Below are 22708 nucleotides of genomic sequence, written 5' to 3'. Positions count from 1 at the left end.
TTTTTTTTCTGTCTCTACAGTCCACCCCCCTCCCCCACCACCCCACCTTTTTCTTTACATGTCTCATCTCCTCTCAGATGTCTCCTTCTCCCCTCAGGTTATCGTATCCGTTTGGGCTCCAGCACAGACAAAAAAGACACTGGTCGTCTTCACGTGGACTTTGCCCAGGCCAGAGACGACCTCTATGAGTGGGAGTGTCGCCAGCGAATGTTGGCCAGAGAGGAGAGGCACCGGCGCAAGATGGAGGAGGATCGCCTCCGGCCGCCCTCCCCTCCTCCCATCGTCCACTACTCTGAGCACGAGTGCAGCCAGCTGGGAGACAAGATCAAAGGTCGGTAGACAAACATGAAACATCATACATTCCAGGTGTACTTGTGCATACAGTTTGCCATAAGGGTGGCCAACTGGACAAAAACTTGGAGTACAGCTAACTGATTGTTTTAATAATCATTTCATTTCTAGGTTCATTTTCTAATAATCGCTTAGTCTATAAAATGTCAGAATATAGTGAAAAATACCCATCACACTTTCCTAGACCCCAAGGTGACATCTTCACGTTGCTTGAGCTAAATGAACAATCAATTATCAAAATTTTGCCATTCAATATGGCCATTCATGTCAGCATTCAATATGGAAGTCCATGCAGTGATGAAAATATGTTTAAGCTGATTCTAAATCAACACCGGCAGTAGTCTAAACACGCTTGACATTTCACTTCCAGTGTTTCTTTGTGTCAGCAAACACACTTCTTACACTTCTGCCTCTACCGCGGATTCAAAGTGACTTGATACTCGTTCAATATTTTTCCTGACTACTAGGAGTTGTACTATAGTTATGAAATATTAAAATGCTCTGTGTGGCTGAGTATAGCTCTGGTCACAGTTCAGAGCTCATACTATATGAGGAGAGCGCAGGTAGGAGAGGCCTCTGGAATGTGAGAATATCTTGTTGGGCCTTGTGCATTCTTAATGCAATCAAACATCTGTGGCTGATCCCCTGTGACATTCTTGTCCTTAGCCGTCCCTCTTTACCTAAACATCAAAGCTATCAAGGCACTTGACCTAAAATAGCGTAAGAGATGCACTAAATCTGGAATGTTTGTAATTCTGCAATGGATGTCTAATGTTTTTCTTTAAATTGCTGATTTATCAGCTAATTGACCAATTCACAACCACCATTCTCATCTGCTTGAGATGAGATAGATCATCTTGAGTAGGTGAGACCTTCAAACTTTACCCATTTTCCATTGATTGTACCAACTTTTATTTGATTGTTCAATTCACACATATTTTGGAAACTGTTTGATTACAGAGGTGAAAGCAGGACAGAACAAAATTAATTGACAAAAAAACAGATATAAATATTATTTAAAAATAATATTTTTGCTTAAATGCTTCACTAATTACTGAGATGTTTCACAGACTTACAGCCTGTTTTTTTTTGTCTTATAGCTGTTCTCAGAGCTCCTTGGGCTTGACTATGTTTACCCAATAACAGACTTTGCAGAAAAATAGATCTTTTTGTCTTGCTAGATTATTATGTGCTGAATAATTTGCTTCAAGTTTAAAGTGACTATGCAATCTCTTCCTTCTCATAATAGCTCTAACTTATGGATGCAAAGAAAAAAATACAGAGAAACAAAGAGGAAAGAAGTTTATTTATCAGGTATTTATTTCTGATAAACCAAGATAATACCTCTATATATTTGAATTTGTGTATTTATGGTCAGCTAATGTCTCAGCTAAAGACCAAATAAATGAGAATCTGAATCTGTCTGGCCTCTGGCCATTGTCAGTGCTCGAATACCAATAATATTCCTCCCGATTGTTTATTAATAATGCTGCTGCTTGGGGGCATTTATTATGAGACCTGAGTCTGTCTCTAAACAAACAGAAACACCTCACGGAGGTAGCACCTTCATTCAATATCTGTAGCTGGGATAGATCCTCATTCATGCCAGCCATCTGATGGACCCCACTTGTGTGTTTTTGTGAATAAGTGTGTGGGTGGTTGGGATCGACAGACAGAAATTGAAATAGATATAAACCTCCCCAGTTGCTCAATCTGTAACGATGCTAAGTGATGTTTATGTGTGTGAACATGATGCATTTGCACCACTCTGTGTGTGTGTGTGTGTGTGTGTGTGTGTGTGTGTGTGTGTGTGTGTGTGTGTGTGTGTGTGTGTGTGTGTGTGTGTGTGTGTGTGTGTGTGTGTGTGTGTGTGTGTGTGTGTGTGTGAGGTGTGGAGGTCTGGCAGAGTGTGTTGTGTACTGACATCTGTGTGTGGGAGCGTATTCCCTCCAATGCTCCTCTGACTTGTAAGCAGCACAGCAATGCAGCAGAGGACAGGCCAACCACAGCGGAATAACAACAATAGAAATCAATAAAGTCTCTTGACATCATCTGATTATTCACCAGACAAAGCAGGAGTACAGCTAAACAACCTGCACTTTGTAAACAGCAGCTATACAACACGGCGCTCAACTTTTCTATAGACATTTGGCGAAGGTTGTTTACCACAGTTATTTATCGGAAAGACGAGAGCTCATTGATTCTACCCAAAACCGTTCCGTTACCTGTCCTGCTCTCTTATGTTCAGCGTATAGATATTATCATTTTTTATCCTCAGTCATTTATTTATTCCATTCTCTTCTTTTCCTCCTACGACGTCGGTAACTTCTCGAAGTTATTTTCATCTCATCTTCATGTCCTCATTCTCTCTTCCCAACACTTGTGCTCATGACCTGCAGACAACCGAGCAAACAATCTGAATAGATGTTGCTAAGCCAGCGTGTACCGACCATAAAATAAGGCACAAACATTAATTACATTAAATCTCAGCTTTATATAAATATAGAGCTTGGCGTTAGTTAAAAGCTTAAATGTTTTTTTATTTCGTCTTGCCTTGTTTTTGTGAATCACTCCTCATTTGGGTTGTTGCCTCCTGCGTGTCCCAGATCATCAAATAATGAGTAAATTTGCAGAGCCAGCTTTTCCTTTGCTCCCGGTGACCCCAACTCGTTCCTTGCGTCCCTTCTGCCAACTAAAGTTGGCAGAGGCTGTTCTGTTATTGTACTCCTGTGGTATTGATTTTGGCCTCGTTTCTCTGTCTCCTTTCCTCTCTTTTTAATTTCTGCTTTCCTCCTATCTTGGTGAAATGTTTGAGAGTTTCTAAAGGCAACCCTTTTCTGGTACTTTCTTATGTAAACACCTTTCTCCTTCACAATACTTCATAAATATACTGAGGGGATTTTTTTAATCTTGCCATGGTCATATTGACCCTGACTCTTCTTCTCTCCACCTCTATTCCTCCCTGTTTCCCTAGATGACACTAAGTTTCCTGAAGCAGTGCGGGTGCTCCTGACCTGGCTGGAACGAGGTGAGGTCAACCGCAGGAACGCCAACAACTTCTACTCCATGATCCAGTCCTCCAACAGCCACATCCGCCGGCTGATGGGCGAGAAGAGTCAGCACGAGAAGGAGATGGAAGAGGCCAAAGACAAGTTCGAGACAACGATGGCTGCCACGCTGGCTCAATGTAAGTCCCGTCTGCTCAGTCACGCAGTGCATGTGTACGTAGTTTCGGAATGGCGCTTGCCAGGTTAGCATCGTAATGTTATTACTAATTTTTATTTAAAAACAGGTAATACTTTTAATTCAAGCTAATCAAAACACAAAACATATATCTGTCCCACAACAGGAGATGCAATGATTGTGTAACTGTTGCACCATAACACTACTCACTGGAATCACTGTTGACATACGTCACAACAAGAATTTGAAATTTCATTTTAGCAGGTTGAGTCATGTGGGGACAAAATAAGAGTCTTTGCTTTCAACTAATTCAGCTGTTGTGCCTAGCTCCACAGTGCGTGTGTATGTAAAAGGGGAAACTTGTGACAAACAAGTGTCATGAAAGCTTTGAACACCATGTATGCCAAACTATAAGTCAGGAAACATGAAATAAATATATTTAGAAATCCATTATAAAAGGGAGGTATATTATACTGTATTTCCTATGTGATTTTCAGTAGCGTTTAATCCTACTTTATCTGCGGACACCGTAACTGTTTGGATCCAGAAATTTTGCTCCTTTTGTTCCCATTTGACCCTTGATGAAGGCTTGACCAAAATCTCAGGCCCTGAGTTGGCAAAATGTGTCTTAAAATGGAAAATTGGCTCAGGGCTCTTGCCATCAGTCATGGAAACAGGATATTACCAGTGTATTTACAGGTTAAGGAGCATTTGGGTTCTCAGACTGTGTCTCTTTCGGTCACACATACATACACAAACAATTTATCCAATGTCACAGCCCCTGGAGAATAGCGCTCAATCCTACAGAATTTACCATTCAGTTAGTGCTATACTTGGGTAGCAGGTGCAATCGACCACGCCGCGCTGCAGTAATTCCCTTGACACGCTGCAATCTGCTGTTTTATCACAGGTCACCGCTCTATACATGGCATATCAAATGCTCAAATATCCAGTGAGAAAATACCATGACATAAATACGCTCTAACCCACACATTTCACACAAACGCTTACCAACACACACAAGGGCTTTCTCTCTCCCCCCTGTCTACCTTTATGTCTCTCTCTCTCTCACACACACACACACACAGAAAGCAAACAACACTTTACATTAATCATAAAAATAATAAGATTTGTTGCAAGACACAGATGTTCCTGGAGCAACTTTTTAAAATCTTGCTGTAAGACAAAAGTTAACTTGAGGCCGATTCTATCCTTAAATGTTCTACTTCAACCACACAAGAAAGACTTGTGCAATGCTGCAGTACTACTTCTAGTGCTGCTAGCTTGAGACATAACAAAGGTACTGCCTGCTTATGACCATTACAAACAGAAATAACATGTAGTGATTAATTTAACAGAAACTTGTTTAGGATAGTGACTACATATCCTGTTTCTTGCCTTCTGCATCACTGTCCACATTTCATTTGTTCAACGATTGAAATCAGTGTGGTGTTGTGCCCGTTGACAGCTTTATCCCCTACAGGGCAGGATTAAGAAAAAGATGAATTAGATAAAGAATCATCTTCCTATATTGCCAACTAGCTATTTAGCTAACGCGAAAAATGGCAACAGAAAAATGGCAACAAGGGCAGACGAGTTTTGATGCAGCTGTACAAGTTGCTCTTAGTCGACCTAAAGAGCTCTTGAATGTGCATATTTCTTCGATCAGTGTGAGAAATTTGAAAGCGACGCCGGCAGGTCGGATGCATCACTTGCTACAAAGTGGTTAGGGCAAAAGAACAAAATAACCTCTCCGCCCAGCGAGAAAGCAGCTAACATGAACACACTGTCAAGCGGATTGAGTAAAACGGCAGTTCAGTCTGATTAACAGGCTCATGTTTACATGGCATTAGTGGAGATATGAGCTCGCTGCTGTCACATGAGTCATCAAATTCCTGGTTCAATTAAAAGAACTAACATTAATCTATTGCTCTACATCACTTACTGTTGTTACTGTAATAGCTGCTGTTGCAGTTTTTTTATTAATCAGTTGAACAGATTCTTGTAGTAGAAACATGGTACTAAAGTAACTAAGCAGCATTCATTCAGTTTATTCCTTGGTTAGTCATTCATTCATTCAACTGCATATATTTTATACTGTATATTTTAACTCTGTGGTTTAAATGAGAACACGTTCTCTTTTGCAGTAATCGCCTGGTCAGTAGGTAGGTGGACATTGTTTTAAGGCACAATAATTACATTGACAACAATTACATTACAACACAGTAAAATTACGAGACAAAGGCAGACGTATGAGCAAAAATTGGCCATTTGAGATCAGGTTGTCAATGTGCTGCTCTGTTCAATGCATATTTATAAGCTTCCTCGAATTGATACCTACGCATGTTGTATTGGTTTCAAAAGGGCCGATTGAAGTGAGTTGCAGCCTCCTTGGACCTTCTCTTTCTTTGCCTGTCTCTCATTGTATGTCTCTATTTGTCTCCGTCAGTCACCCTCACTCACTCCGGTCTCCCTGTCTTCCTCTCTCATTAAAGGCCATCCACATCCAGCACAATAATCCATATAAACACTTATTTCTATTCATGAGTTTGTCTTCCACCCACCGTAGTTCCACCCATGCAAATGTCAACACTGAGACTGGTCTCCCATGAGGCGGTTTTACACACCACACCTGTGAGCAAAAGACACATCCATATTTACCAGGATATGCTTTTGTCAGAGCTCCAGACTGCCATCCAAAGACACATTATTATAGGTGTTCACCCTTCTGTCACCTTGAATAGAATTACCTTTATTAGAAACCCCTGGAGATTGTTCGCATTCTAGATGGTGTGCCATTGTCCACCGGACATGTGAACAGAGGCTCTTGCTCAACCCTTTTCTCGACTCCATTGTCTTCATGTGCCTGCTGTAGTTTTACCAAAGTAGCAGTCGCAGTACTTTGCATTTCTGAAGCATGTAATTCACTTTTGACTGTATATGTATACTTTAATGCACATATTTATTGATACTCATTATAAATTAATATAGAATCATGCATTCCATTTGTTACTGACTTTTTCTCTATGTGCATAGGAAAACTGGCTTTTTTTTTTTGTGAATGTCACTTTTTTCCCTATGATCTGTGAAACAGGAGAAGAAATGCTACAGTCTTCCTTCTGCTAATATACGTTGCTCAGGAAATGTACACAAACATTTCTGTAACTTCCTAAGATGGACAATCCGAAAAGCACACCCATTTCCCACTTCTCCGGTCACTTTCCGTGTGTAGAACCAAGTGCAGCACTATGAATACATTTGAGAAGAGACTGTCTAAAAGAGTGCTCTGTTGGTTGTGTATATCCATATTTATCTTATTATCATGACTCCTCACTCACTATGACAGCTGGATTTTCACCCTGCCTTCCAGTAAAGCCATTCAGAACATCTAAAAAGACTTCTGCTTTCAGATGTAGTCTGTCTCGAGCATACTCGCACCTAAATCAGACTGACTGTTTGAAGACACCCTGTTTCAGTAGAGCTTCCAGTAGACATCTGATCTGCTACGGAGCCACATCCAGTGGACATCTGGGGTTATATACTAATGTGTAATGCGCTGTAAACCTTCATATTCCGCAAGTGTTGCTCGCTCTTCTCGAAATGTACTGTATGTAATGGAAACATACGTACATCGGATGAACAGTCTTGACAGGTGTGCCAAGTTGGATTTCCACCATTTCAGGATTCATTGAAAGCATTTCTTCCCCAATATAACAACAAGCCGGCATGAACCAGTAAAGCAGTTCTGTATATTGGCACCACTATTCAGCTCTCCCAGACCTACCACTGCCACTGAAGCATTCTTCGGTTTCATGAAGTGCCGACTGCCCATTTAACACCGGGTTCTGCTAACTGGTCGGGGAATACCAGACTTAATTGTTTGTTTATGCTTTTATCAGGGAAAAAAAAAACCTGACCAGGAGTGCTGCTACTACCACAGGCTTTGTCTTGGCCCTAACCACAGCTAGTTTCTGACGTGTCTTGCTAAGCACGACTGCCTTCCACCAACAACATAGGGGAGATCTCCTGGGTGCTTCAATCTCACCAGAGAGATAATTTCACCTCTCAGTGCTTCTAGAGAGGAGGAGGGAAAAGCCCTGATAAAGCATCATCTTCCTCTGCTGTCTGAGTTTTCCTGCCACCTCTCTACATTAGAGGAGAAAGTGCTCTGTCCTGGGTTTGGCCTGTACTGTACCTTTTGGCCCTGGACAAGTATAAATGCTTGAAGAATCTGCAATTTGTCCAGTTTGTTGCAGCTGGATTTTTGTTTTCTTTTCTGCCAATGTTTTGGCCAACTTAAATTTTTAATTGATGTCTCCTGCAGCTGACAGAATGTTTTCTGGCCTCTTACAACTGACTGAGTGTCTTACTAAAGTAGTTTTGTCAGTTCTAATTTATAAAATGGACAATTTTCCTGAGCAAATCCTCCTTGTGATCTCTTACCATACTTACTAATTAATTTGCTGTGGATTAGTTCCAGGCTTTGTACACCGTGAAAAATGTGCGATTTTGATTTCTACTCACCAACTGATTGATCTCTCCTTGGACATAAAAACATCATAAGATTTCTTGAATTAAAGTATTTTAAACATTAAACATTGGTTTATATTGCTTCTATTAGCTTAGGAATGTCCTCCAATCAATTTTTAGCCTGTGCAGTAAAGTCACAGACATCCTCCTACTGTAAAAATACATAAAATATATAAAGTTAATACTGGACATACAGTGGCCTTACTGCAGATTCTACCAATGCCAATGCTGGACTCTCTTATTTTCAATGTATTTGTGGGGGATATAATTGATTGAGCCTCACAGCAGTGCAGAGTAAGTAAAATCCTTTGTCAAAACAATAACAAATGAATGGACACTTACTGTATACCATATAGATAGAGCCCCAACATATACCTCATGTGTTTGCATAGAAACACACATGTTGATATTTTAATTATGTTTGCACATTAATGCTAAATAGTACAAACTTCTTTTTGAACTTGTTTTTTCGTTATGTTACACCACTGCATCTAAGGGTGCAAGTGCGAACGCCAGGGATTATAAAGATAAAGCAGTAGATTGCAACTAAAACTTCAGTAAAACTGAAGTACTCTGAGAAATAATGTATTATCAATACCGACACCTAATGGACGCACACACTTACAGACATATATTTTTCCAAGGCTGAGCTGTACTGTCCAATATATGAGCCTCTATATACAAAAATAACATAAACACAGACACCTTGTGGGGAAATGGCAATATCAATACACCATGATATACCCCAGAGCTGATGCAGTCTTAACCCTGAACACGTCAATAGTAGAAAAGATGCAGTATGTAGTGGTGACAAGATACATCGTTCTCCACGGCCAGCTTGTTGTTTTTATTATGTTACTGCATAGAGTGATAGAGGGAATCTATTCAGATGAAATGCTGAGTTCACTGTCTTCAGCCTCCAAGTCACCCTGATGGTCACTTTAGAGAGGGGAAGAAGGCAGCCAGTCAGCAAAAATAAATAAAGAAGTTCATCTTGGCATCATATAAATGCTGAAGTATTTATGATGGTAAATTAATGCCTGCTGGCTTGGACAGCCATCACAGAAATGTGTATTGGCATTTGTAACAGGTGAGTGGATTAAACACTGATAACATAATGACTCAAAATTAGTCAGCTGCCAAATAGTTGCATATCTACAAAAAGAAACTGTTCTCGCTGCTTTGTTGGTAGGGTTTCTTAAGAAGGACATTTGTGCTGAAAACACAGTGTAAATGAACAGATCTGAGTATTATATGCATGATAGAGCTATTAAATAATTGAAGTAACTGAAGTAACAAGAAAGGAGCAGACCATATGTACATATTGCATTTATTTTAATTTGCTTAGGTCTACCACATTTCCATCATGTAAATTCCATTAAATAATTAGGCATCAGACATGGAAAAATAAATAAATATTTAAACATGTCTAAATATTTAATTAAGTAAGATATATTCCTGTCTAAAAATCTCTACCCTCATATTCTATAATATGATTTGACTGTCTCATCTAAGTTGCATTTGTCTCCTGTGTGTTCTCCTGTCTCTCTTCTTTAAGCCACATTATGATGAACCTAATCTGACAAAAGTGCATTTCACTAAATAACAGTTGATGTGGGCTGTTTGTTGCTTTATTGTATATGACAAAGAATACCCATCACACACACCCAAATGTACACTTAGCTCTGTGAGCACATAAAGAGATGATTGAGACTCCACATGCAAAGCACCCAACTCTCAATATAACTTAACTTTTGGTTGTTAACCATTTTGAACATTACTATATTTGTGATATCTCAAGTGTCTCTCAAAATTAGAAGCAGATTTCTTATGAACCATGGTATTCAGTGTCATATGGTGAATGTTGCTTCTCTGATTAAAGTTTTTCTCCTTTCCCTCAGGGAAAAAAATAAAAACATGATTGAGGTGTGTTTGTTTTTGTTTTTTAATCTGTTTTTGATTCAACCTACCATCTGCCAGTGCCAAAAACTTTGTAAGCTTTAATACAACACACAATGGAAGAACAACATCCTATTTCCAATTTTATACCAAAAAGCGGTCTCTCTTCACACCATAGAGAATACCCTGAATCTCCTGAAAATTTGGACTCACTAATGCAAAATGTCAAGTATGGTCTTTACAAAGGTCCCATTGGGTTACAGTACATAATATTTAAAAATATATATGATAAAGATTTTTTTTCATTGATCATGCTACGCATTTAAAACAACTAAATCCCAGACTATGGTGTATTATCTGAATCATTCTCTGTAAAATAATTTCAAGAGGACAGCAGCCATTTTTAGCTTTTGTCTCATTTTCTCGTGGGCCCTACTATTAGAACCAATTTCATGAGAAAACAACCAATCATGTGTCTCCATTAATTGAATCCTTTTAAGATAATAAGTGCTGTATAGAAATCTGTTGGACAGAGTATTGATTATTGGTGGGAGCAGACTAGTAGGTGACAAGAATTGCAAATCTTTATGTCAGTAGGTGGAACGCGGAAGAAGCCTAGAACCAAACCACAGTGAAACATGCTTGTTGTTGCTCTCTCCTTTGCATGAATGTCTCACTCTTATTTAAATTTTTATGCTGCCATTAAATTTTGAATTAATAAAAGAATCCCACACACAGTTTATGTCTGACAGCAACTGTCAAGAAGGCTTTTTGGTGAGAAATCTTATAATAATGAAACTGAAAGGACACGCACCCAAACTGATCCAAACAAGATGAGGAAAATACATTTGAAGTGTGTGGATGACGGAATTTTTAACGTATGGTTTAGGTTTGCGTCTGCTAAGTTCAAGAAATGCATTCAAAATGAGTTTCGGCAGCATATATTTTGTATGAATATTTGACAAAGGTCTGAAATATGTATTGTACATACTATAGAGATACAGACCTTTTGTCTGCAGCTGACTTCATTGTTTAACTCTTCTCCTCCTTTCCTCTTTCTTTCGTTTTCTCTTGCTCTTCCATAAATCTGTGCATCTCTTCCTCACCATAGTTGAACAGATTGTGTCTGTATTCCACGCTGCTTCCAAACAAAAGGCATGGGACCATTTCTCCAAAGCTCAACGCAAGAACCTGGACATGTGGCGTAAACAGGTTGAGGTTGGTATTTTCATTTTACTGTAATATTACTTCATTTTTTTTATAGCTCCCTGTAAAGGAATGCACATAGCTGTATGCAGTTTTAGTAGAGACCAGTTAAGATTTGACCAATACTTTTTTGTGTTTTAAAATGTTTTTAGCCTTTTGCAATTAAGTCAAAAGAAGGTAAACTGTGTATATGGCTTTTTATAGAGTGTTTTTTTTTTTGTAATGGTAAAGAAAGGAAAAACTGAAAAGGGGGCCTAAAATTGACCCCTGAGGCATTCCTAAGGGAGGAAGTCCAATCTATTGGAAGATGTATCCCTAATCGAAATTCATGCCATCTGTATCTGAGGATGTTGTATGGATAGGCAAAAAGCATGTTAATGCAAGGTGTCAATGTGGCCTTGGCCTTTTTGAAGGTTGTTTTGGACTCAGGTAATGAGCAAGTAATTTTCGGTTGTTATGCATGTTCTGCGGCTCTCATCTGCTTAATCATTCTTTGCTTGTGGCCATACATGGATAAATGAAGTAAAATATATGTTTGCATGTTTTGTCTGCATGGGCAGGAAATTGAGGTTATCCATCTCATCATTTTATTTATTTTTTTCAGAAACTGACGGGGCTTTGCTTTTTTCATTATCATTTACTGTCAGACAAATGCCACAAAATTATGGTGAAGACTGGCGTTTAATGGCATCTGTGTTGTTTATAATAGAGATTGCAGCGTTAGGTGTAGATCTGAGTGGTGAAGTTTTGATCTTCAGAGAGTCTCTTAATGCCTGATCAACAATAAACAATCAAATCAGCAATATTTTACACACATGCACCTAACAAATCCTGCGCATAATATTGTCTATCCACAAACACAAAACACACATCACTGCAAATCAAGCTTTGTCAAAGCATGTTGCTGAAACATTTTCTCTGTTGAATGTCAATGAGGCCCTTTTCTTTGTGAATATTCATGTACAGTATCAAAAGAGAATAGCTTTATCCCCTGCAGAACTATGAAAATGCTAATACCTTTCCAGAAATAGATCTATGCAAGTATTCAGAAATGTTGCTGGGAGCTGTCCACATTAGAGTCTTGATACATTAATCACACTTTACACTTTAACCTACGAATATTTATTTGTGGTTAGGCGGAGCACCATGCCCCTGCACATTGCTGTTAACTCCCTAGTGTAATGGCAGTAGCCTTTGAATCAGAGGTTGTAGCTCACAGGGTGAGTGTATGTTCAGATCCCGATGTTTGTTTCCGCTGCTGTTCAAAATCCTCTTGTGTTAAACATAAGTGTAAATAAGCTCCTGAATCATTCTCGGTGCCCCAGTCAGGCTGGGTGTTGTTTCCATCACTGTCTCTGTAATAAGACAAACTGATTTAAATACGGTACATTTAAAGTTTTTGTAAGGCACTTATACGATGCTTAGTGACACATTCCAAAGATGAAAAAAATGCAAATAAGAGTATGCATTATAAGTGTTACATTAGGAAAACAGTAATGGTGAAAGCTCATGGCTGGAGGAGTACTGGGAATCAGAGTTTGAAACTCTTCAGTCTATCCCTACTGACCGTCCCTCCAAGCAATGTTCGTCTGTTGTTCAGTCCACCGCTTTGGTCCTGACTGAAGGAACAAATATTGGATCAACTGCCATGAAAATTGGTTCACACATTCATCGTCTCCAGAGGGTGAATTGAAATAACTGGTGATCCTTTTACTTTTTATCTAGTGGCATCATCATGTCGGAATCTTAATTTGTCCAATATTTTTGTTCACGACCAATGAAATTCCCATATAGCCTCAGCTGTACTTTGTGTTTAGTGCATAATGTTAGCATTCTAATACTTTAAACTAAGATGGTGAACATGGTAAACAATATACCTCGAACACATCTGCCTGTTAGCATCGTCCTTGTGAGCATGTTGGCATGCTGACATTAGCATTTGGCTAAAATTACCGCTGTTTCTAAGTGAAACTGTCTTTCCATATATAAATGACAGCATCAGTCATGTCAGCAAATCCCGAAAAAAGGACACTGATAAAACAGATCAGAAAAACAAATCATAAAACAGATTTTTTTTCTCTCCAAAAGTGATTTGTAACTGTTTTGGAGGGCAGAGACAATGTTGTCCTGCCAATATAGATAGAAGTATGATTTTCTGACAATCTAAATATTGGCAATGTTCTAAATGTTACACACACTTTTTAGAGTGTATATCTTTTTTTTTTTTCTTTCAAATGGATTATCTTATTTTGTATAAAACAACCTTTGGTGAAAGGCTTCATGTGCCAAAAACCATAGTTTTAGTTTTGTATTCGTGCACAGGCTTCTGCTGCAGAGGAAATCACCTGCACAGGCAAAATGTCAAGTCTCTTCTTGCTCTCACTGAGGTGCAACCTGTTATGTCTCTTAAGGGACATCAATTTTTCCTCCCCTTTGACATGGCACAGGAAATTGAAGTGAACAAATTGAAGAGTAGTTGGTCGAGGAAACCAAATGTAGATATGTAACCACATCTCTAGATGTTGCTGCTATTGCACGCGGGTTTTTTGTGTTGTTATTCTTATTTTGTTTGGTTAGAAAATGTCTGAATTATAATGTATTTTTCAGTAGTAGTAAGTCGCTAAGTCACGTATGTAACAAACAGAAATAAGGTTGTGTTTTTTTTAATGTTTTATTCACGACGACTACTTGAAACAATCTACGATGGCATTTGAGGGTGTTCTCCAAGTTAACAGCAAGATGTTGGATTCATGATGGATTACGGTGCTCTTTGATCTTTAGTCTTTTAACATGCTCAATAGCCTGTTTTAATCCCACTGTCTTTTATCTGTCATATACTTTCACACTGCATTAAACAGAGAAGAAAGGCCTTGTGCCTTCCAATTCGATATTAGGGCTCCTTTATGTGTTTTTTTTTGTGTGTGTGTGTGTGTGTGTGTGTGTGTGTGTGTGTGTGTGTGTGTGTGTGTGTGTGTGTGTGTGTGTGTGTGTGTGTGTGTGTGTGTGTGTGTGTGTGTGTGTGTGTGTGTGTGTGTGTGTGTGTAAGGTAGCAGGTAAGAGGTTGACAGGTTAAGATGATCTCTCTGCAGGTCAAACTGTACCAGACTAACAGGGCCCAGAGTGAAGGTTGGAGTATTTTCAGATTTTTTAAAAGGATTTTATCCTCTTCAAAGTGCCAAAGAAGGTCAGTTTACCACATTTCACAATGTCTTAGGCACAGGCAGTGAGAACTGCCTGTAGCTGTAGCTTTCTATTTTGCCTCTCAAAAGGTTAAGAAGAACATAGAATTTGGATCACACAAATAGTTGTACCTGGGTCTGGGAGATTAGTGAGTGCCACTGATCCAATTAGGAGCATTATTAGTGAAGATGGATATATCATTTCACCAATGTGTCACCATAAAATCATTCTCCACAGTGTAAGTAAGTGAAAGTAACTCAAATGTATTTACAAAGTGCTATACCGTTCCAGATCAGACATCACAAACTGCCTCGCAATAAAAGAAACAAGAGACACAATATAGAAGTAATGAATAAAATAAAGCTAAAAAAAATATGAATAAGGAAGTAAAAATACATTAGTAAGTGAGTTACAAAAATGTAAACCTCCATATGTAGATTATCTTTACCAAGACCTTAAGACTACTTGGCATCGCTTTACTTGAAGTCCCCCTTTCTACCATTTATATATATGTAAACATTCAATACAAGGTACAGATACAAGTGTTTATTAATGTATGTGTCAACAGCTATAACTCCTCCTATAGGCACCCATAGGTGGAGGCTGATGTATAAACACATAATAAAACAAACTTGTAATAATATGCATACAACCACATTATAGAGCGTTCCTAAACATTTTTAAAGTTTGAATATAAACGCTAAATAAGGGGGGCTTGAAGTATATACCTAAAATTTTTTAATAATAAACTTCCCAAAAATCATGCAGCCCTCGTTCTATGATGAGGTTTTTGTCCTAATAATATACATCATAATAATCTCAAAATACAAACAGTGTACACACTTGGCTGGTGGCATCTCTGGAAAAGAGATATAAAAACAACTTTGCATCTCAAACAGCAGTTGCTGTTCTTAGTGCTCATGATCAAACCAAACAATCCCTGCAGGTGTCCGTATTTTTCGCGCCTTGGTAGCTCAACTTTGCAGGTGAAACGTCGCCCTCTTGCTACTTGTGTGCGTGTGAGACGGTCTCATTCACTCCACCCGGTCCAAATGTGTGTGTATATTTAAAGATCACAGGTCTGCATGTCTGGCCCCAGGTAACCTTAAGCTGAAATCTCAAAGACACCAGACAGATGGCCATCTGTGTGTGTGCGTGCGTGTGTGTGTTTGCAGGACTTGGTTTGCACATGTTTAGGGGTGAAAAAAAGATCGAGCAATTTTTCTGCGTGAGCAGCAGCGTCGGTATACACGAAGTCCACAGCGTAGACCCTCAACTGGTGTCTGTCTTGTGTTTCTCAGGAGATTAGAAACATGCACAATGAGCAGCTGATGGGCATCAGGGGAGAGGAGGAGATGGAAATGTCTGATGATGACACGGAGGACTCCTCCGCCACCAACAGCAAAGACCCTGAGGACACAGGTAAAGATGTCTGAGCTTACACTCACACCGTGATACTGTACTGTACTGTACGTCTGCTGCACAAGGAGTATTGTGGTAACGGCTAGTGAAAAGGTGTGTATATTCCGTACAACCTAGAGAAGACTTTTAAATAAAGCCATTTTATAACTTTTATACCAAAGTGGCAACAATAATACCTCTTTCAGTGTTTATTTTTTGAGTGAGACAAGATTTTGTGTTAACAAGCTACTAACAATGCACTTGTAGACATCAATCATCCTACCGCCGTGGGACACTACTCCCAGTGTTATTATTTGAAAAACCTCACAAATAACAAGCTGAGCTGCGATTATAGTCCTCGCAACACTGCCTACGTTTTTTTTCCCACTTTTTATTGTCGGTAGCACCATCATTTATTTGATTGTGCACTGAATTGCGTGACAGTAGTGGCCATCGACACCACACTCAAAAGTCCAGCAGTTTTAATTAGCATGTTTTTAATGTGTTGAAGAGCTATATACTGAAAACACAAGTTTCAGTCGGTATATTTTAATTAGTTTGGAAAGGGCTTTAGCTTTTAATAAACTCTGTTCAACACAGAGACTTTTGGCTACTGACGCATTAGCCACACATTTAGTCTGCCTCAGCTGCATTTCAGGGTTTATAGTTGGATAGATCTAAAATCAAGTGTTCCTTTGGTCAGAAATGGTGTAATGGTAATAGAGGGTGGAGGTGTAATTACAGTGCTTGATTCGCCTCTCGGGAGGAGAACATAAGAAATCATTAAGTACAGTAGTTACAGACAAATTATGGTCAGTCAAATTGGTCCCCCCCCAGAAATTGCATTACAACTGTTTGTCACAAAGGATCCCCTGGACAGCACAAAGAAATCATTGAATCCTAAACCACATATGAGTCTGTGTTACCTTTGAAAAGAACCTATAATCTGATTTTAGAAACAGGTAACACAGCCAGGAAACAGAACAAAGCAGTAAAAAATACAGCTAATCTTTTGAGAAAAACATGCCCTTAAGGCTTCATCTCGGGAGGGGCTTTGTTATTATTACCAAAGTGAATTTCTGTACTGATAATTCTGATATGCAACCAAAAAAAGAAAAAAAAAAACAGTAAAACTGAACAGATAATAAGTATTGCTGCTCTGATAAAAAATATGGGGTGTACTTTGTGGAATTTGATAAATTTGATACGTTATTCCGCTGGGTATGAAGAACAGAATGTACACAGAAGTCTCAAGTTGTGGCCAAGGGTTTTCTGTCACAGCACACAGATTCATGGGAGAATAAACGGATCTTCTCCTCGCATGTATGTGTGTGTGCGGATGGGTGCGTGTGTGTGCGTGTGTGTGTGTTTGTGTGCGTGGATACAGGTAGGTACAGGTGTTTGTTACTGTTGATGATACCCCTCCCTGGGGAAATTCAGGGCAAATACAGGGGAAATTGGACAGAATCTGGCCAAATTGTCGGCTTTCCCTGGGCAGCGGGTTCATAAGACTTGATAATCAATACTATCTACACCCCACACATACATATACACACACACACACACACACACACAAACGTATGAGTGCACACAAGCTGGGGTCCACATATCCATCTTTATATTTCCATGAGTCTGTAATATAATCATGTTTCAAAGTACTGCTCAACACACAAAAGCCTATCTTTGGTATTATGAGAGTATAGTTCAAATGTGCGTTTGAACAGACACTGCTGTGAGATCTTAATGTGATTCACATGTTAATTGTAGCGGTGAAATTAAACACAATTTAAGATACTGTTACCACCTCTATCATCATTTCATCATCATCTTCCATACAGTCTTCAGTATGATTGTCACTTGGCCCCATTCTGGATGAAACATTAGACATCGTATTAGTGGGTGTCTTTCCTATTTGAGTGACGGAATAGAAAACGTGAATGATGTTATTGCATCCCTCTCTACGCCGTCTGAAGGAATCAGCTATATTGTTTGCAGTATATTCTATAGTTTACTTTATTGCAGCTCTGCATAGAATGAAAGGCTTTTTCTAATTCTTTTGTTCTAGTCTAAATTGCCTGCCAAATAAAGCAAATTGGGGTTCATTAATGAATACAAACTGTGCATCTTGACTGATTTCGATTCGCACCCCCGGAAAAAACCCAAAAGTGCACTGCTGATTTAAGGGTTGTGTGAAAGCAGAAAATACAAGCAAAGAGACACAAGAAAAAGAACATTCAATTGCTCAAATGTGTTTGAAGTGTAAAAGCGGTGGGAGTGATAACAAGAAAAGGAGTTTCGGAAGGTTACTGCTGCTTTAAATGGTATAAAGGAGGGAAACCTTGTTTCCTCAAAAAACAATCTCAGCCTCGCTTATGTTCAGAGGCAAGGTTTTTTTTTTTGAGCGAACTAAGCGCTACGTGTGCAGTATTTACCGCAACGGGCTTGTAGGGAGGTGTGGGGGTGGATGGCGAGTCTGCGAAACGCTGGACTCTGGAGTCAGAGTCAGCCAAATGCTGTGAATGCTGAAATATAACCATGACAAATGTCTTACTCACCATATACAAATATTATGTTGCAAGATCAGATATTTTGGCCGAAAATTAATGGAATCTGTTGTCGTAGAACATTTTACTGATATGTTCAGTGTCAACATGAGCCAAATATGTTACTGATAACGTTTCCTCTGTAACTAGAAAACGTAATCCAATCCACATTAGTGCATCCCTCAAAATGGCTTTGCTGTTGCAAATTAGGTGTATATGATTGTAATTTCCTGGAGGCAGGGGGCCACAGGTTGATGGCTGGGCGCTGTTAAGGCTTTAAATGAACTGAGGGAGTAACGGTCTGTGATCACAACACAACTGATTTGATTCAAGCAGCAAATTGAAAGCTTTAGCCAAGGTAGTCATTTTGATTTCAGCTGTGGCTTCAGACAAAATCTTTAGAACATCCAAGCCTGTTCACAAGGACACAGAGGCATGATGGTCTGTCTGTTTACTCCCGAGGGGTCCGAGGCTTCATAAAGAGTGGTTTAACACTGTGGTTCAGATAAAATTGTTAATTTAACTTCAGTTAAGTGGGTAAAGTCACTAATCCAGCATGCATCTTAAAATTAAGAGATTAAGTGACGCAGACATGACTATTAACAGGTAGTCAAATGGGTGTAATGTGCTGTTTGAAAATTATTGAGGGTAAATTCTTCTAATTTCTAATCCTTGACCATCTTATCCCAAAAAATGTATCACATATCCTGTACACGTTCCATGGGCCAAACCTTTGCCTGTCGTAGGATATTGTTTGCCACCGTTTTAGACTTTCAAGCCTCTGTTTGTGAGTGTATTGAAAAATCAGATTTGGGGCATTTTTAAATATATTAGCAGTGGATTTCAGATCAAAATCAATAAATTGGCTTTGTTCTGCTTTCATTTGAACTGAGGTCAGTGTGAATTAAATTTCTTTAGAAAAGTTAAAAGTAAAAAAAGAACAGGAAAAAGAAGAATCCTATTGAAGTCAAAAGCCTATTTAGAGATAAAAAGCCATTTTTCGAGAGGGATCGCATTTCAGTGGCTGCATGGGAACATAATTTCTTTAAGGCTCTCATACTCTGCATTTGGTTCAGAAAATGTAAAAGGGGGAGAATGATTCTTTGTCTAAAAGTCTCTTGGGTGTTTCTCTACACTTTTTCCGTAATTTAGATAAAAGTAATTTTTTTGGCAGCATTGTGAAATATGTCATGGTATTTCTAAATCTTCTGTGTGAGGTAAAAGAAGAAAAAGAAAGACTGATGATAAATTGAGTTAAAGTGTAAAGCCTGTGGACATGTCTGTATAATTTGGTATTCACCAGTGTACAATTATTGAAAATTTCACCTATTTGTGAAATTGAATCTCAAATGTGACAGATTACTAGCATTTATGAATATAAAATATTACATATGACGAGAACTGGTACTTTCTAGGTTCAGTTTCCCACACCTTAAGTGGCTTTCCTTAAAACAGCTGAATTTTTTTTGGCCTCTATATCTGAACAGGAGACATACAGAGAGAGCTTCTCTCTCGGGCAGTCTAATGATGCGTCAACTGTGTGTGAATCTCTAGGTGTGTCCCAAGCAGAAGCCTTGAAGGAGGAGAACGACTCGCTGCGCTGCCAGCTGGACGCCTACAGGAACGAGGTGGAGCTGCTCAAACAGGGACAGGGCAAGAGGCAACCAATCGGGAGCGAGGAGGACGACAGCGCACACTCGCAGCGGCTCGGCTTCCTGCAGCAGGCTCTGCAAGGCATGCAGAAGGTGACGTGTAGTGCAGAAACCTGCGTAGACCTCGTACATCAAACTGAAATTCAGGGTAACCCTTAACAGGAGTTAAGAAAAGACAACAAAGGTGACAAAAGATGATCTCAGGCCGCAAACTCAGGACTCACTTTAAATTGATGGTATTTGTTATAACTGTTTAAATTATTTTAGCTTGTTTTATATTTCTATGTTTTGGATTTCTTTATTATTATTATTGTTATTATTATAAAAGACATGCAGATCATGCAAAATCAGCTGTAACAGATGAGGGTCTGCGATTTTGACACTACACTCCTCTGAAGATGGACTGGAGGTGAAAATGGAGTCTCAGGTGTATTTATCGCATTTCACTGTATCATCGCAGCAAACGTGTCCTTTGGTTCCAGTTTGGACTGCTAAATTGATAACTTGAGTCAGTTGTGTTGGCAAAAACAGTAAGTAACAGCATATGATGGGATAAATATGAAACCAGATAAAGTGAACGTCATTGTGTAAAACAAAATCAATACAGTCATAACCGCTACGCTGCAAAAAAATACCCACCTTAAGCCATTAAGTATTGTACTTTTTTCCCTCCAAAACAAGTAGCAAATACCACTTGTTTCCCATGTAGCATTTCCTGTTTTGAGATATTTTTTTTTATCATGAGAGATCACTCCTTGACTATCACAGTGTCATGTGATTCCAAAAAATGCTGTGCATGCAATCGACAACACATGAAATAATCCTGCCGGAATCATACCTGGGAATTATTCACTTATCAGGGAAACAGAAAAAGCGAAACAAAAGTCTGATTGAAGTCGTGTAGGATGTACTTTGACAGGGCATGAGAAAAAATCTGCTATGTTCGCTGTGCTTCCAATCGCCGTGACTTCAATTTTGATTGCAGCATCCCTGCTACTGTACATGATATTATAGACTCGTAGGAAGTGGAGGGATTTTTTTTTTTTTTTTTTAATGTGTGAATCATTGCGGCTTTGTCTTATCACAGCTGACAGTAATCTGTGATTCATGAAAAATAAGATCAGTCTATAGTTCAGTGATCTGAGAAATTACAGATCATCTTCGCGGCTGTGACACTGCAGAATTACCGGAATGAAAAGACACAAGCTCAGGTGATCGGTTTCCAGAGAAATCAGTGTTTACCAACGCTGTCACATTCACCAGTGCATCATAAAACTACAGCTAAAGTAGAAAGGTAGCTGTTATACAATGAATAAATCACCCCTTGAATTTTTATGTTAAGCCAATAGAATGGTTTTACAGTATTTGCCACTGAACTCTTTCCGAAGTTAAAGTTTAAATGAGATTCGCCTGAAAGTTTTAAGATGGGGAAAGGAACAGAATGTTATCTTTGCAGGCAGATTCAAGGTTTGTCAAATTGGATCTCAGTGGTGTCAGGGGTTAGGATTCTGGTCACGCTATGGTCAGAATTTAAGTTTTATTGTTTGTAAAAAAAAAAAAAAAAAAGGCATGCAAAAGCCAGTAAAACTTATGATGCCCCCTCAGTACTTCTCTTCGCTGTCTGTCTTTTTCCAGGAGCCTCTCAGGCAAGTAGGATGGATCATTAGTGCTCATGCTGCATACCTGGCTTCCAGGTGTATTTAAAGGCCCCACACACCCCCACAGTGTGTTTTCAGATAGACCGTCTGATTAGACCTCCACTCGGGGTTGATGCAGGGCTGACATATGCTGGGAAATATTCGAGGTCACCAAACCTCACGTACCAATTAGGATGATAAAGGCGTTCATTTTTTCCGGCCCTAACAGATACAATAAAAGCTAACAAGGAAGTCATGGACATGTCAGTCATGCACAGTTTGTGCAGGCCCACACAGTCCTGAGAAAAGCTCTAATCAGGTAGATTAGGTGAAAACACCAGTGTGGGTGGACCGAGACTGTGTAGGGGCTTTAAGGTGCTCACGAAGGTCTAGAGGTTGTTGCTCTGTAAATTCCGCCTGTTCCCAACAGTTCAGGATTTAAGTTGAGTTTAATCCCACATTGACCCGGTGTCCTCAGAAGGTGGTGTTAATGGTGATGGGAATGGAAGCTGAGTCAAGTAGTTGATTAATCAATTGACAGAAGTAATTCTGTCATTTTCAAGGAGAAATGCAAAACATTTATTCGTTCCAGTTTCTCCACTGTGGGGATTTGCTGCTTCTCTCTGTTTTATATCTTTGTAAACTGATCATATTTTTACCTTGTGATAAACTGTTCCTTTCCTTTTTTCATACAGTATGTGAATACACGGAATAATCCTATGATTTTAGATCATAGTTATTCAGACTAAACAAGGCATTTAAATATTTCTGGCTATTTTGGGCTATGGGGTTTTATACTAACTCCTAAAACACAAACAAATGCAAATTGCCTTCTGGTTATATTTATGCTTTAGACTCGTAATTTTAAGACGAGGTCTGTAATGTTGCTTGATTACTATATATATACTGCTATACTATACTGTATTTATCTATTCATCGTTATAAAGCAGTGTGGTCAGACATTTGACACTTTGGTTGCAGATGCTTCACACACTCTGCAGATTCTGCTGTTTTGCTTCAGTAAATCATATATTTACATTCACACGCCACCATTGTGTCGCCTGACCAGTTTCTTAGCTTTAGTCGAATTTGAGGAAAAGTTTGTATGACACCTTTAATACTGAAT

The 22708-nt window shown here is 39.1% G+C and overlaps 1 protein-coding gene across 6 annotated transcripts in view; it reads left to right on the top strand.

The window, feature by feature from the left end:
* The window catches only part of LOC120785123 (ecto-NOX disulfide-thiol exchanger 2-like), a 156317-nt gene that overhangs the window by 114733 nt on the left and 18876 nt on the right, over nucleotides 1-22708 (top strand). For all 6 annotated transcript variants that reach the window (XM_040119513.1, XM_040119511.1, XM_040119510.1 and 3 more), the window contains 5 exons: nucleotides 98-331; nucleotides 3326-3538; nucleotides 11075-11181; nucleotides 15651-15771; nucleotides 19848-20038. In XM_040119513.1, coding sequence (XP_039975447.1) covers nucleotides 98-331; nucleotides 3326-3538; nucleotides 11075-11181; nucleotides 15651-15771; nucleotides 19848-20038 — 866 coding nt within the window. The remainder of the gene's footprint in view (nucleotides 1-97; nucleotides 332-3325; nucleotides 3539-11074; nucleotides 11182-15650; nucleotides 15772-19847; nucleotides 20039-22708) is intronic.

The sequence above is a fragment of the Xiphias gladius genome, chromosome 23, assembly GCF_016859285.1.
Source record: "Xiphias gladius isolate SHS-SW01 ecotype Sanya breed wild chromosome 23, ASM1685928v1, whole genome shotgun sequence".
Taxonomy (NCBI): Eukaryota; Metazoa; Chordata; class Actinopteri; order Istiophoriformes; family Xiphiidae; genus Xiphias; species Xiphias gladius.
This window is presented reverse-complemented; position numbering and strand designations above follow the sequence as displayed.